Source organism: Sceloporus occidentalis, unplaced genomic scaffold (genome assembly GCF_023333645.1).
Source record: "Sceloporus occidentalis isolate IW3139 unplaced genomic scaffold, rSceOcc1.0.p SCAF_373, whole genome shotgun sequence".
NCBI classification, from domain to species: Eukaryota; Metazoa; Chordata; class Lepidosauria; order Squamata; family Phrynosomatidae; genus Sceloporus; species Sceloporus occidentalis.
In genome coordinates this window covers 332,172-347,850 of record NW_028317353.1, presented here as the reverse complement: position 1 = coordinate 347,850, position 15,679 = coordinate 332,172, and the positions used below count along the sequence as shown (strand labels likewise).

Here is a 15,679-nt window from a genome sequence, read left to right as displayed (position 1 = left end):
ACCCCCAGAGCTGTATACAGTAATATAACCCCCAGCCCTGTATACAGTAATATAACCCCCAGCGCTGTATACAGTAATATAACCCCCAGCGCTGTATACAGTAATTTAACCCCCAGCGCTGTATACAGTAATATAACCCCCAGCGCTGTATACAGTAATATAACCCCCCAGCGCTGTATACAGTAATATAACCCCCCAGCGCTGTATACAGTAATATAACCCCCCAGCACTGTATACAGTAATATAACCCCCCAGGGCTGTATACAGTAATATAACCCCCCAGCGCTGTATACAGTAATATAACCCCCAGCGCTGTATACAGTAATATAACCTCCAGCGCTGTATACAGTAATATAACCCCCCAGCACTGTATACAGTAATATAACCCCCCAGCGCTGTATACAGTAATATAACCCCCAGCGCTGTATACAGTAATATAACCCCCAGCGCTGTATACAGTAATTTAACCCCCAATAATCTCCCTTTATCTGCAGACCTGGAGCCGCCGTTGCTGTCAGTCATGTGATATTTTGGGTGACTTTCCCGGCTCAAACACCACACTGAGCTGATGCTTTATGGCGATGCTAATGAAGTCCGTTCCTCTGTAGACTTTCTTAGGTTACAGTAATTCATGTGGCTTGGATGCTGCCGTGTGGGGATTTTATTACCGCATATTACTGGTATGTTAAGTTTTTTCAGGAATTCTAACATTTCACGGTAATTGTCCTTATTATAGCTTTTTGTTTAAAAAATGAAAAAAAATAGTTTTTTATCCGCTTCTTGGTTCTTGGTTGTTTGTTCCGGGTAACCCAATGCCTGGCCGTCTTTTGTAATAGTCAGTTAATACGTGGCCCGTGGCCAATGTCCGGGGTTAGTGCGTATAAGAGATAACACTTTGAAACCCTCCATTAAACATGGAAATCTCGTGGCCGGCGACGCTGCTTCTGGCTCTGCTCTGTCTCTTCATCTACAGAACATGGGATACATTGTATCGAACGCGCAAACTGCCCCCTGGTCCTACCCCTCTGCCCCTGCTCGGAAACGTCCTTCACATGAAGAGGGGGGAGATGGTGAAGTCCTTACTACAGGTTGGTCTTAAAACCCTAAAAAATATGGAATCATTGACCAATTACATCAGCCATAGTGTTCTGAGATATTATATGGGGCGCAATAATTTCTTAAAGGGGAAGATGCCTTAAATGAACGGTTTATTTTATATATAATCGTACAGTAATTTGTGAAAAGTATAGGATTTTATAAGATAAAAAGTCCAAGATGGACGGATTTGGGGCTTCTCCCAGAGCTGCGAAGGCTCGGGGTCGCTGTCCATGCGCAGTAAGATCTGAGGATGAGGGGTTCATTGGGTTCCTCAGCTGGGATACAGAGAAACGTACGGATGTTCTTCAGCTGAAACCCTTGCCAGGTGATTTGGGGGAATTTAAAAAATAATGAAATAAAATCTTTTAAGCCGGAAAAAAAAAATCAAATAAAAAAAAAAACAGAACAAAATTAAGGGAAAATCTCATGAGAAGAGAATAATAATTATTATTTATCCTTTTATATAGCGCCTTCATATTTCACAGCGCTGTACAATATATTTCGATAACTACGGGGTTAACGGACTGATAATTATATGATTTATAAAGATTCAGATGGGGTTTTAAGGACTAATTCTATCTGAAAGGGTGATGTGAACAGCAAACGCAACTATTTAATCCCACCCAATGTATTGACCCCCCCCTTGTGAATTTATTGCCCTGGGGCTCCTTCCTTTTCAAAATCTACCCCTGGACTTTATTCTCCAGTAACCCCGAATTTCTTTTTAGTTGGGAGATAAATATGGCCCGGTCTACACCCTGTACTTTGGTCCGAATCCTGTTGTTGTCCTCTGCGGATACCAAGCGGTGAAGGAAGCTCTTATCGACCAAGCAGACGACTTCGGGAGTCGGGGACGGCAACCCACTACTGATGGATTCGTCCAAGGATTTGGTGATTTTTTTTTACTGAATTTTCCATAAATAAATTATATCTCTTAACGCAATCTCTTCACAGCTGGCCCTTTTACAACGGATCTGTAGTCAGATCTTCCATTTCTCTTAATGACAATTTTTGAATGTGGCATAACCAGAAAAAGGCCCGGCAACGAGCTGTTTGTGTCCGCGCCTTTCCTTAGGGAACTTTCTTTGAAAATGTAATAAGTGAAATATGAATTTCTAGATAAAACAGACAAAAAAAGCTGAGATGCGGCAAAGGCGGCCATGTTGGATATTTATTAAAAAAATCAGCTTGATATACCCTTTCCACGAGCATACATTTTCATATCTTCATGGCGTTAAGATGGATTATAGGAGGACAAGGGCTACTAGTAAACCTCCAGGTTCTGATGCCGTCTCTGTTTATCGGACTTCGGACCGGCTGTACACGTTTATGATTTTGTGTTCCAGGGGTGGTTTTTAGTAACGGGGAAAGGTGGAAGCAGCTGAGGCGTTTTTCGCTAATGACCCTGAGAAATTTTGGGATGGGTAAAAAGAGCATTGAGGAGAGGATTCGGGAAGAAGCCCAGTTCTTGGTGGCTGAACTCAGGTCACACAAAGGTAGGTTAACATCCTCCGCAATAGTAACCATAGTAACCGCGAGAAACGTTAGCAATAACAATGTGTTTTTTCAGAGTGTTTCAAAGCGGGTTTGGCACCTTCCCAATATTTTGCATTTTGAAGATTAAAATAAACAAAATAAATGTAAATTAGAAACCCTCTGTATGTCTATACCATGGGAGCAGCCACCTTAACTTCCTGTTTCCATAATACGAATCATCATTTCTCCCCATCACATTATCTCTCCCCATTGCTAAGTTGCTGATGGACGTTGATTGGTTCAGGCAGTCTTTGTAAGAGAGGCAGAAGGGAAGGAAAACTCATCAGATAATGCTGGCGGAAGGAATATTTCCAGTTTTCTTCCTCGCCAACAGGAAAATCGCTCGACCCAACCACCGTCCTGGTCCAGGCTGTCTCCAATGTTATTTCTTCCATTGTTTTTGGGAGTCGTTTTGAATACAACAACAAAGATCTCCAGGTTCTGTTGAGCCTGTTTGCCGCAACCTTCAAGGATATGAGCAGCGCATGGGGACAGGTCGGTGGATAATCCTACAGCTCTTCTGTTGGGGTTCTGAGGAACTCGGTGGGGTGCGGAAAAAAAAAAAAAAATGTTTTAAGAAATGTGCTGCTTGGGTTCCAGCTCATGGAGATGCTTCCAACGATCATGAACTACGTCCCGGGTCCTCACCAAAGGATAAACAAACATCTGAATAATCTCCTGGAGTTTGTGACACAAAGAGTGGAGAGAAATCTGAAGACCCTCGATGCCGACTCTCCAAGGGACTTTATCGACTGCTTCCTGATAAAAATGCAGCAGGTATCTCAAAAATGTCTTCGTTGGGGGAATGGGATGGGGTCTCTTTTTATATAAAAAAAACTGCAGATTACCAAAAAAAGTAGTAATACATATTTGGATATGGGTAGGCCAACTTGGCCTAAGATGTCCTCCAAAAATGGTGCTTGGTGTTTTCCATGATGTTTTTGAAACTTTAATAGATTTTGTAAGCGTATAATTTTAAAAAGCGGTTGCCAAGTTCGACTTTTTGTATCAAGAGATACATTTTTTGTATCTTTGGATAATTAGGGTTTAGAGGAATGGGCAGTTTTTTGGGGAGTTGTTTTAGTTTAGCTTTGGTGGAGATGGTGGGTCTTCATCGGGTTGTGTTATGTGATATGACATAGGGCATGTATAAGGAGTAGGAACGGTTCGGTCCTTCTCCACAGAGACATGATTGGATGCCCTTAATCCAGTTTATGCTTTCAGGAGAAACAGAACCCCACTTCAGATTTCAACATGAAGAACCTGTTAATGACGGTGATCAACTTGTTCTTCGCCGGAACCGAAACTGTCAGCACAACTCTGAGGCACGGCTTTCTCATCCTTCTGAGGTACCCTGAAATCGAAGGTACATCTTCCGTATGACGAGAGATCGGGTTTTACCCACGGTGAGAAATTGCGATTCGGGTTCCATTAATTATTGCGAGTTTTCTCATTCTGTACCAGAGAAGCTTCATGAAGAAATCGATCGCGTGATCGGCCAGAACCGCAGCCCCAACATCGAGGACCGGAGCAAAATGCCGTACACCGACGCGGTGATCCACGAGATCCAGAGATTCAGCGACGTCATCCCCATGAATCTTCCTCATTCAGCCACCAAGGACACAACTTTCAGAGGTTATAAAATTCCCAAGGTAGGGAACCTAAAAATAACATTTTATTTGAATTTTGAATTCATTAAGATTGTGTGGGCTCTCTGGGTAGGAGATCTCCATCCACTTCTCTGGAACACCATCGAAAGGGAGGTCCGAAATTGTTCCCCCGTTTCATAAAAGCAGCAGGGGATTCCGTATCTTTGGGGTATATAGGAATTACTATTCTATACCTCTACGAATATCACAATATTAACGCCCTTGGGTAAACGTTTGCTCCCCTCTGATGTTTTTAGGGCACCGATGTCTACCCGTTACTCTGCTCCGTTCTCCGAGACCCTACGCAGTTTGCCACTCCGAACAAGTTCAACCCAAATCATTTCTTGGACGAACACGGACGTTTTAAGAAGAGTGAGGCCTTCATGCCCTTCTCTACAGGTAATGGCTCAAAAAGGGTTAACACAACGGCCGACTTCATGTTTACCTATCTCCATAACCCGGGTAGATTTAAATGTTTTTAACCAACATACAAGAACATACAAGTTCACATTGACCTCACATTCCCTCGCCTAAAACTTGCACCATTCAAAGTCTGCGGCAGTGACCCAGCAGGTTAGTTGTTTACGAGTCTTAGAGTTTAAGGGCAGGCGACCGGAAGCCATGTCTGGTCACTCAACTTTTGGAATAGAGACGAAAGCGTCAGAAAACAAGATGATTTTGTAAAACTATTTTTTTCCATGTCATTTTAATGGAAATGAATTCAAACAAATAAAATAAAAACTGGATGAAGACAATTAATACACAAAACATGATGTTATGTTATAATGGATTAATTGAATAACTTAATTAATCTGATTACAAATCTACAAAATGCTCTAAAATCATAAAAAAAAGCTTTGCCAAACATTTCATGCCAATAAAAATGCACCTGCCGATTGTATTTTTTTTACAAATTAAGTGAAAAAAAAGTTTCTCATATACACAAAATACCCAATTCCTTCTTTATTCAATATTTTTACACTTTAACCACATAGACATAGAACCTGCCTGCAAATCGGCCCTATTCGGCCCCCGTCTAGTCGCCTGTTTCTCCCGCTGTAAAGACTCAAATCAGTCGTTGGTCTCGTCTTAGATTCAGGAGCCGTATGTCTATCCCATGCATGTTTAATCCCCTCACTGTATTACCCTCTACCACCTCTGCTGGGAGGCTGTTCCACGTATCTACCACCCTCTTCCTTTTGTTCCATTGAAGCCTCTGACCCTTTTTTAAACAATAAACAAATTAACAGTGAGAAACAATCATTAAATGATATATATATATTAATGTAATGCTTGTAAAATCCCCCTCTCCAGGGAAGCGGATCTGCCTCGGTGAAGGTCTGGCACGGATGGAGCTCTTCCTCTTCCTCACCACCATCCTGCAGAACTTTAAATTGTCCTCCCAAACGCGTTTCACTGAATCGGACATCAAACCAAGAATGAAAGGGTTTGCGAACTTCCCAATGCCTTATCAACTTTCCTTCGTCCCCTATTAATGATGTCATCGATACAGCGTGACCTCAGAATAACTGAGCCCACCCATGAAATAACCCACCTGCCGACGGGACAGTGGTAAAAAAAAATGCTTGTGGCAGGTTAAGGTCCGCTTTCCAACCGGAGTATCTGTGATGTCACCCGTTATTTTCCGAACACTTGGGTAATCGGAAAGAATAAAATCTAAATTAAAACTTAAATGAATTAAAAATTTGTATTTAATGAACAATTTGTTTTAGGACAACGCAAAAAGGTTTCTTTTGTTTTTTTTTTAATTTTTTTACAGACCATTATATGCCCCTAAAACAATCTATGTCGGGCCAGTTAACGCATTATTCTAAATATTGAAATATTGACCCCTGTGAATCCCCCACACCCCCTGCTCATACCCCTCATAGGGATACTGCAGGGTGTATAAGAACTGCCCCTTTCATTTACATAACAACCTATAGTACAGGATAATAAACCCCATTTATATGATATTACATTATATTTATGGAGCGCCGGCATATTCCGTAGCACTGTACAGCAGGGCAAAGTAAATGATCAAGAAATACCAGCACAGGATCAGTCGTTGGTATCGTCTTAAATTCAGGAGCCCTACGCCTACCACCTCTGCTGGAAGGTGGTTCCATTTATGCACCGCCCTCTCAGTGGTTGATTGTTACATTTCTAGTAATTAATAACCGTCAGGGGTTCCCAAACATTGGCAGGAAGCTCAGCTTAAAAGGGATCTTTGATCTGCGCAGATTTTAACTTAATAACATCATCGATTAAAGTTACCTGCAGCTTTTTGTTGGTTAATAACGTCCTGTCACCCCCGCCATTTAACCCACGCTTAACCTCTTAACTCCCAATTTGCCAAAACCTAGTCAAGGCCGGATCATGTGGCCCCTTCTTTTATTTTAGGGCATCTCCCCCCGTTATAAAAAGTTTCTAACTGCAAATCATATGACTCACAGGCGTCATTTACTTATTAGTTACTTAATTCAGCGTTGACTGGAGTAACAGTGAACCGCGGCGACCCGTTCTTGGCTGCCTCCTCCGTGTACGCATCGCCTCGTTTCACCCCGGCTGGGAAATGTTCCCGATATCTCAGACTCCAGCTTTTCCTCTCGCTGTCTGCCAATAATGTGTGTGATGGGGAGATAAATCACATTCACCGGGACCCCCGATTACCGAGGAAGCCTTCCAGTCCCAAAGGGGGGGTCCTGTAATTACCAAGGGAATATTGTGGATTTTATTAACGGTTTGGGTTCTTAGGTGTACATTTTTGTGAATATGGCTATTCAAAACTAGTATGCTGAGTAAAAATACTTGGTGGCTGATAGTAGTCGTCCCAGAAAGGGTTCAATCAAAAGGATTTAGGAAAAACATCTGAAAAAGGAATTGGGAATAATTGGCATGGAAGGGGTTACGGGGTTTGTGAAGATATTTAAAAATCCGTGGCTGCCACGGAAATTACTGAATTACCAGATTTTTGTGGAGCGCTGTGCAGTCAAATGATTTGAAACGATTCAAGGCATATATAAGATTAGAATTTCACTTTATAAATCATATAACGGGGTAGTAGAAGCATTATTATTATTATCAAACACTCATCTACAGACACCAGAGAAGCCAGAAGGCTTGTTTTTCCCTCAGAAATCTCACAGTGCTGCCACAGCCGCAATGGATTCTGGGTAGGCACATGCAAATATGGTCAACAACAACCACCTGTTGCCTCTACATCCACTTTATACATGGATCCCTTGAAAGTAATTGCCCGCTGTACAATACAGCCAATGAGTTCAGCTCTTTATCCATGTTCACTGGCTGAGTGCTTGTGGTAAAGCTGGACCAAGTAACTCTTTAGCCAGGCTGCATCTTTCTGGCTGGGCTGATGAAAGGCTAGTAGGGCTTGAAGGCACCCATTGCACACAGCTTTGTGATTTGGATGGATAGTAAAGAAAGCCGGGGTCCTGAGCCTTTTTGGTGTAAAACAAGATGTGTAAAAAGAGATCGCAAGAAAAAAGCCATCTGTGAGCAGTGATCTGGCTGCTGCATCTCTTCCCGAGTTTAGTCTAAAGTCTGTACTTACAAGGGATCCATGTATAAAGTGGGTATAGAGGTGATAATTGTTGGCCTTATTTGCGTGCGCCTACCCAGAATCCATTGTGGTTGTGGCAGCACCATGAGATTTCTGAGGGAAAAACAAGCCTTCTGGTTTGTCTGGTGTCTGTAGATGAGTGATTAATAATACTTCTACTACCCCGTTAAATTTAAGTGGTAGGGTTTCCATCACCTTTACCCACCGCAACTTTTGTTATAAACGATATAATATAATGTAATATAATATGCAATGCATATAATGTAGTGTATGAAACATCTATATGATAAACATGCCGTATTATTGATAGTTAACTTATTTCACATCATGATTTTAAAGCGGGACGCAGAGGCGACGGAGGACCAGGGGACGTCATGACGTTACCCATCGGCCACATGTTAGATTATAGGGCAGCGCTCGCGCGTGCATCTGCTCAACTAAAAGAAACAGCAGTGCTTTTGTTTGTTCAGTTTGAGAATTTGAATACTGATGATATCATTTTTACAAATTTAAATTAATGAACATTTTTCTGTAAAGGAAACCAAGCTCCTTAATTCATTGTTAGAAAAGTCGAATCTCGCAAGGGTAAATCCCGGCCTCTTAGAGACTCTGTGGGAGAGGCTTTATTTATTTATTGCCCTTTAAAACATATCAGACATCCTATGTTCTATTGTCCGTAAAGTTTTTCCTGATTTTCTTTACATGTCGCCTGTGTTGCCTTTACCTACCGCTGTTCATGCACTATTTACATTCCTCGGTGCGAGCGTCTGAACAAATACATTGTTTCCCATATTACATACATTACACGCCCTGTGTCTAATTCTAATGTTCGCGCTCCTTAACTCTAACGAGGTAAGCGGACAATAAGTAAGAATACTGGACCTTATAAAAATACATTTAGAGCAAAGCTGTGATTTATAGGAGTGGTTACACGAAGTCCGAGGAAATGTGGTTATACCCATTTGTAGCCGCTAACGAGCCACAAAAGTCATCTGGTACGGTATTGGTACGTTGGCAAATCCGGTCATCCTCGGGGCGACGTCGGCCTCCGTGAATCGCGTCTGAGATGTCAGGGCGAAGTTCTGAAGGACGCCGGTGAGAAACAGGAAGAGCTCCATGCGCGCCAGGCCTTCACCCAGACAGATCCGTTTCCCTGGAACGGAGGCAAACGGTGTCTGTGTATTAACCGGTTATTTCATTTCTAAATGTATCTCTTCCTAACTAGATTTTATGAAAAAATATTCAATATTTGTATATGCAAATTGGGGGAACTCCGAAAAAAGGACGGAGATAGGTTTCAGCCTTCAGGAGTTAAAACGGGCGACTAGAGGGGCCGTATGGGGCCGATCTGCCGGCAGGTTCTGGTTTTTATCATTTTATCAATTCTGAGGAATATGACTCCCTGGTCTTGTAATAGAGACTCAGCCCAGAATGATGGATCTTACCTGTGGAGAAGGGCAGGAAGGCTTCGTTTCTCTTAAAGGAACCATCAGCAGCCAAAAAGTGGTTTGGATTGAATTTGTTTGGGGTATCATAATATTTTGGGTCACCCAGGACGGAGCACAAGAGAGCGCAGACCCCTGTGCCCTAGGAGAGAATCATCAAGCAATCATCAAAGCAATACTTGAGTATCCATCCATCTGCCTCTGCCCTCCGTAGACGTCTCCTTTCTATCCTATAACCACTTATGATTTCATGCTTGTGAATGTCAAAGTTCTAAAGTAGAATGCTAAGTTTAACCAATGAGAGGAAAGCAAGTCAAAAACTCTTTATTCCCATTGACTGGAAGCTGCTCTAGCAGAACTATTGACGAGTCTAGGAGATATTTGTCCCGTTCCGCTATTTTTTGGATTAACTACAAATAGCAATAATATACATTTTTCATTTATGCTGCTAAAATTATATATAATGAATCTGACCATAAATGGGAATATAAATATATGACATATTTCATATAATAGTGGAACTTTGTAACATCTTCTTTTAGTACCTTTTTCACGGACAATGTACATTTTTGACTAGAACCCAAAATCATTATTCCTATCTCAATCATGCCCACTTCCCCATCCTTATTTCTCACTTTGGGAATGATGTATCCCCTGAACTCCGCGTCCTTTGTTGCCGAATGGGGAGCATTCATGGGAATAACGTTACTGAACCTCTGGATCTCATGAATGACGGCGTCCGTGTACGGCATCTTGCTCCGATCCTCAATGTTGGGGCTGCGGTCGCGGCCGATGACCTTGTCTATTTCCTCAAAGACTTTGGCTTAAAAAAAATAACATTCAGAACAGAAATCGCAAACATTGCAACTAACAACAGAAGATCCTTCAGGCCGATATCTGAATTTATCAATGGATATCCGAGCTGCGTCCAGGTTCATCTGGTGGAATGACTCGTCTGGACTTGTGCATTCGGAATGTGGCGCTGCGGTGATGTCCTCACGGATCCTACAGTCTGGGGAGAGGACATCACCGCAATAGCTGTTATTTTGCACATGTCTAATAATAACCATTCTACCTGTACTACCCAGAACTTGTCCTATTGGGGCTAGAAGAGGAACTTACCACCCAACATTACGAAACTTACTTTAGTCTTAATTTACTCTCCCTACAGGTCTTCTTATGGCTTCAGAAGATAAGCATGCAGTCTGACTCGGCCTCCGACAGATAACTCCAAGTACCTTGTATGTCTGGGTATTTGATGAGCAATAGAAAGCCGTGTTTTAACGTAGTGGCCACAGTTTCTCCGCCGGCGAAGAATAAGTTGTTGAGGGTCAGCACGAAGTTCTTCATGTGGAACTCGGAGTCAGGATTATTTTTCTCCTGGAAATGCAAAGGCTGGGTGGTTAAGACTGAGGAACTTTATTATTTCCCACACACTGTATGATGAAGAGTTAGGGTGTTAGGGTAAGAGTGAGATGATTGAAAACATGATATTCTACAAAACTAGATAACATTTTTTATATACCTCTTCCATTTTTTTGAGGAAGCAGTCGATGTAGTCTCTGGGCGAGTTGGGATCCAAGCTTTCTTGATTTATCCTCACCCTTTCAGCAATGAACTCATTGAGTTCCTCTAGCAAGGCGGTAATTTTTTGGTGAGGCCCCGGAATATGGTTCATTATAAACGGGATCATTTCTTGGACCTGTAATCGGGAACAAGGAGACATATTTTTGTGTTATTGACAATTACTGACATATTGGAAGAAAAATGATCTATAGCTGCGTGGGAAACATAGCAGAAGACACATTTAAAATCAGAGGGTGACATGGATAAAAGCGAGGTCTGGGTGATGTTCCTCCATAATTTCTGGAGGCTTTGTCTTTCATATTTCTGGGGGCCAGGTATCTGTGTCTGAAGGCTATGTGTTCCCTAATTCTGAAGGCTACATAACGGTCCCTGGAGGCTGTGTCTCCCATAATTCTTGAGGCTAGGTGTCTTTCTATGGAGGCTGTGCTTGCCATGTTTCTGGAGGATGTCTCTCCCTTTCCTCTACAAACTACAGTTGTGTGAAAAAAGAAACTACATCATGTTTGAATTCTATGTTTTTACATCAGGACATAATAACAATCATCTAACAAGTAGATAAATACAACCTCAGATGAACACAGTCGACAAAAATAAAGCCAAAATGGAGAAGCAATGTAAGAAAAAACACCTGATTCAATAGCAGTATGACTTTGTAAGTATTTGTCTCTGGAGGCTACGTGTCTGTGTCCGGAGGCCTCTTTGTTTTTGATCAGAAGTTACACAGACTCGGGCCGCACTGATCTGACATGTATATATATATATATATGCAGAGCCTCCTGCTGTCCACGCAGTGTATTTATTTCCTAAACATAAAGTAAAATGAAATGTTTTTTGATTAAAGTGGTTTCCGAAGCATTTCCCTGTAATCCAGTTTCCTCTTGAATTTAGGAGCGTGTATTGTTCCAGTTTCCAGCCATTGTAGACTCAGCTCCCCTACCCCCGGGGCATCCAGCCCTCAGTCCGATACACGTACAACACTACTGGCCTCGTTATTGTGCTATGGGGCAGATACGAGCTGTAGACTTGCATTATAAATTACCTCGGCATCCCTCTGAAATGTTTGTATTAAAATTTGTGCGTTTCAGGCGAGGATATGCAAGTTTTCAGTTATATCGCACACCCTCACCTTTATCAGCTGAATTAAGTCTAAACTAAAGTGACCACGAAACGTCCCAAAACACACGGGGAAGAGCCCCTCGAGCAGATGAAACGTCCGCTTTAAGTGATCAGTTGTCTCACCTGTCCCCAAGTGGAGCTCATAAGTTCGAATGTTTCGTAGAATATATCGAGTATTCGCTGAAACTTCTTATCGTGGTAGTCGAAGCGTTTGCCGAACACCACGGAGCTGATGACGTTAGACACAGCCTTGCTGATGAGGATCGCAGGATCAAAGGATCGCTCTGCGGGAAACGTCAAAACTGTCAAAGCTCATCAAAAACGGGAACGTTTAGTGCAGCCGCGGACCCCACCTTCATACGTCCTGAGCTCCTCGACGAGGCTTCGGGCCTCATCCTTGATCCGTTCCTCGATGCTTCGCTTCCCCAAACCAAAGTTCCTCAACGTTGCTAGAGAGAAGCGTCTGAGCTGCCTCCAGCGATCTCCCTCACTGGCGATTAATCCTGAAATACAGAGAAAATTCTAAAAACCCAGGAGTTTGCCGGTGAATTTTATTTCCTGACCGTTTGAAAGTTAAAGTGATTTAACTATATATTGTACAGGGCCCTGTCTGTGGATTTAACTATACAGGGGGCCGGTCACTGATTTAACTATACATTATACAGGGGGTCTGCTCGATGATTTATCTATACATTATACAGGGGGCTGGGTCACTGATTTATCTATACATTATACGGGGCCGCTCACTGATTTATCTATACATTATACAGGGGGCCGGTCACTGATTTATCTATACATTATACAGGGGGCCGGTCACTGATTTATCTATACATTATACAGGGGCCGGTCACTGATTTATCTATACATTATACAGGGTGCGGGCACTGATTTATCTATACATTATACAGGGGCCGGTCACTGATTTATCTATACATTATACAGGGTGCGGGCACTGATTTATCTATACATTATACAGGGGCCGGTCACTGATTTATCTATACATTATACAGGGCCGGTCACTGATTTATCTATACATTATACAGGGGACCGGTCACTGATTTATCTATACATTATACAGGGCCGGTCACTGATTTATCTATACATTATACAGGGGCCGGTCACTGATTTATCTATACAGTATACAGGGGCCGGTCACTGATTTATCTATACATTATACAGGGGGCCGGTCACTGATTTATCTATACATTATACAAGGGGCCGGTCACTGATTTATCTATACATTATACAGGGGCCGGTCACTGCTTTATCTATACATTATACAGGGGGCCGGTCACTGCTTTATCTATACATTATACAGGGGCCGGTCACTGATTTATCTATACATTATACAGGGGGCCGGTCACTGATTTACCTATACATTATACAGGGTGCGGGCACTGATTTATCTATACATTATACAGGGGGCCGGTCACTGATTTATCTATACATTATACAGGGGACCGGTCACTGATTTATCTATACATTATACAGGGGGCCGGTCACTGATTTATCTATACATTATACAGGGGCCGGTCACTGATTTATCTATACATTATACAGGGGGCCGGTCACTGATTTATCTATACATTATACAGGGGCCGGTCACTTTTTATCTCTCAGACATGTAAAGCTGCTTTCGGTAGCGTTTGTAGTTACCGTAGCCTTGAAAGACTCTGTCCACTGTGGCCTGTTTCCCGCGGCCTATAAAATCATCTCCGTGATCAACGAGAGCTTCCTTCACAGCTTCATAACCGCAGAAGACGACTACAGGGCTCGGCCCAAAGTGGAAGGTGTACACGGCGCCGTACCGCTCGCCCAGCTGCGGGAAACAATTCATTACAGCGGAGTTATTGGTTAGGATTTTCTAGCAGGGGTATAGATCAAAAGGCCGCTCTCAGTATACCGGCATACCCATAATGCACCGGGGCTTCCGGACATCGTAGGGTTTGAGAGTCTGTGTCCTTATTTTGGTACTGCCAGCCCTGATATACAGCGATGTCACACGAGGTTGACTACCCATTCATTTTAGGAATAACCTGGCAAGGGTCGCAGTTGTAGCGCGACTTCTCCTGAGTGCTCCTCGGAATCAAACCTCACACATGGGATATCGAGGAGCAATGCTCAGTCATGTGATATTTTGGGTGACTTTCCCGGCTAAAACCCCGCACTGAGCTGATGCTTTATGGCGATGCTAATGAAGTCCGTCCCTCCATAGACTTTCATTAGTCAGAGAGTCCGGCTGGGTGATTAAGACCAAGCCGTACTATTGTTTCCCACAGGCAATATGATCGGGGATCAGATAACAGAGCGAGAATCAATGGCTAAAAACATTATATTATGGGGCAAAAACTACAACTGGGGTAAAAAAGAAAACAGAGCGATATTAAAGTTACAGAGCGCGCTATTATTCACTATTATTCTGAACACAAAATGTGAGTTAAAAAAATGTAAATCTGTGAAATAAACCAGACTGACCTCCATCAGGGTCTTCGCCGTCTCTCCGCTCCTGATCTGTAGCAGGTTTCCGAGCAGTGGCAGAGGGGTCGGACCGGGGGGCAGCCCGCGCCCAGCCTTAAATATTTTACCCCACACGGAATATAATATGAGAAGGGATATGAGGGCGGCGAGGAGCAGAGTTCCCGGGGAATCCATGTCTTCTCCTGAGAAATCCTGCGCGTTCTCCGATGAGAGGAGACGGAGAGGTTCACATGGAAACCGGCCAAGGACTTTGCTCGCGTTTCAATGGTTTTTTGAAACTTTGCATTCTAATTGGCTGATCCGAGGTCCGTTCCTAAAAGTGCTGATTACAATAGAATCACAATTAACTCCCGATCTTCCAAATACCAGACAACCAGCATGCGCAGCCACCCAGTGCTTGTGGAAGACAAGCTGCAAGTAGGCAGCCACCATGACAGTAACTTTCCTTCAATTTTTTTGTGATATAAGTAATATTATGTTGTGCCCCCCCATTATATTATTTGTTGCCCCCTTATAAATGAGACAGTCCTGGCCAGGAATTCTGTGACGCTCGCCAACAGCCCTTCATTGACTGCGCGAATGCGCGGCGCCTGTTTTACAGTGAGACATGGTTTGCACATGCGCAGCAGCTGGGCCGTAGACAGAAATAAAGGGGGCCCCCTGGACCTATAGGAAAGGGGGATCATGACTGCTGGCCCATGCATGGTGGTTTAGTAAGCTTCCTTTCATTGGTGGGTAGCTATCAGGGTTTATAGGAAGGTGAAGAGGTGACTCTTACCTCTTTTTCCTGTACCAACAGCAGCTTCCAGACGTTCCCCTCCCGCCCGCCCCCCTTTTTGGTCGTGTATAATTGTGTTGTATTGTGTATATTGCTTTGTTTTTCTTTCCTGTTTGTTTTCTTCATTGTCACAGCAGCGGTAATTTCAGGCAACCTGGATCATTTGCCCATAGCGGGCTTGGGGAGGCGAGTCCTGCGGGCGGCTCATGGCACCTGCAGGGCTGGGACTCTTGGTACAATCGGTGGTAATTTAACTGCCTGTTGGGCCTAGCGCTCAGCAGCTGGCAGGTTGTTTTCAGATGTGTAGGTTTGGTTTCCGCTGGCCTGGGGAATGGTTTAATAAAAGCTGTGGCCAAATGCCCTATCCCACTCATTGGTGTCTAGCGTCGTTATTTCTGGGGGTTTGGGT

General features: G+C 43.2%; 2 protein-coding genes across 2 annotated transcripts; one reads left to right on the top strand and one right to left on the bottom strand.

Moving 5' to 3' along the window:
- The first annotated feature begins 914 nt into the window (after positions 1–914).
- On the top strand, positions 915–5,779 carry LOC149273495 (cytochrome P450 2A13-like). Its single transcript, XM_089506259.1, has 9 exons — positions 915–1,088; positions 1,827–1,989; positions 2,445–2,594; positions 2,969–3,129; positions 3,235–3,411; positions 3,859–4,000; positions 4,099–4,286; positions 4,541–4,682; positions 5,598–5,779. The coding sequence occupies exons 1-9, from the start codon at positions 915–917 to the stop codon at positions 5,777–5,779; spliced, it is 1,479 nt and encodes a 492-aa protein (XP_089362385.1).
- A 3,058-nt stretch (positions 5,780–8,837) lies between these two features.
- LOC149273494 (cytochrome P450 2G1-like) lies at positions 8,838–14,666 on the bottom strand. The gene is made up of 9 exons (XM_089506220.1): positions 14,490–14,666; positions 13,671–13,833; positions 12,368–12,517; positions 12,138–12,298; positions 10,837–11,013; positions 10,550–10,691; positions 9,947–10,134; positions 9,312–9,453; positions 8,838–9,019 (listed from the first exon to the last, which is right to left on the bottom strand). Exons 1-9 carry the CDS (start codon positions 14,664–14,666, stop codon positions 8,838–8,840), a joined length of 1,482 nt encoding a protein of 493 aa, XP_089362346.1.
- Between the last annotated feature and the right edge of the window lie 1,013 nt (positions 14,667–15,679).

Excerpts from the sequence above, each read along its gene's own strand:
- LOC149273495 (XM_089506259.1), top strand. The coding sequence starts at position 915 with ATGGAAATCTCGTGGCCGGCGACGCTGCTTCTGGCTCTGCTCTGTCTC. Across the intron at positions 1,990-2,444 it reads TGGATTCGTCCAAGGATTTG|GGGTGGTTTTTAGTAACGGG; the intron begins GTGATTTTTTTT and ends TTTGTGTTCCAG. Across the intron at positions 4,001-4,098 it reads GAGGTACCCTGAAATCGAAG|AGAAGCTTCATGAAGAAATC; the intron begins GTACATCTTCCG and ends ATTCTGTACCAG.
- LOC149273494 (XM_089506220.1), bottom strand. The coding sequence starts at position 14,666 with ATGGATTCCCCGGGAACTCTGCTCCTCGCCGCCCTCATATCCCTTCTC. Across the intron at positions 12,518-13,670 it reads CAGAGTCTTTCAAGGCTACG|GATTAATCGCCAGTGAGGGA; the intron begins GTAACTACAAAC and ends TCTGTATTTCAG. Across the intron at positions 10,692-10,836 it reads TCCTCAAAAAAATGGAAGAG|GAGAAAAATAATCCTGACTC; the intron begins GTATATAAAAAA and ends TTGCATTTCCAG.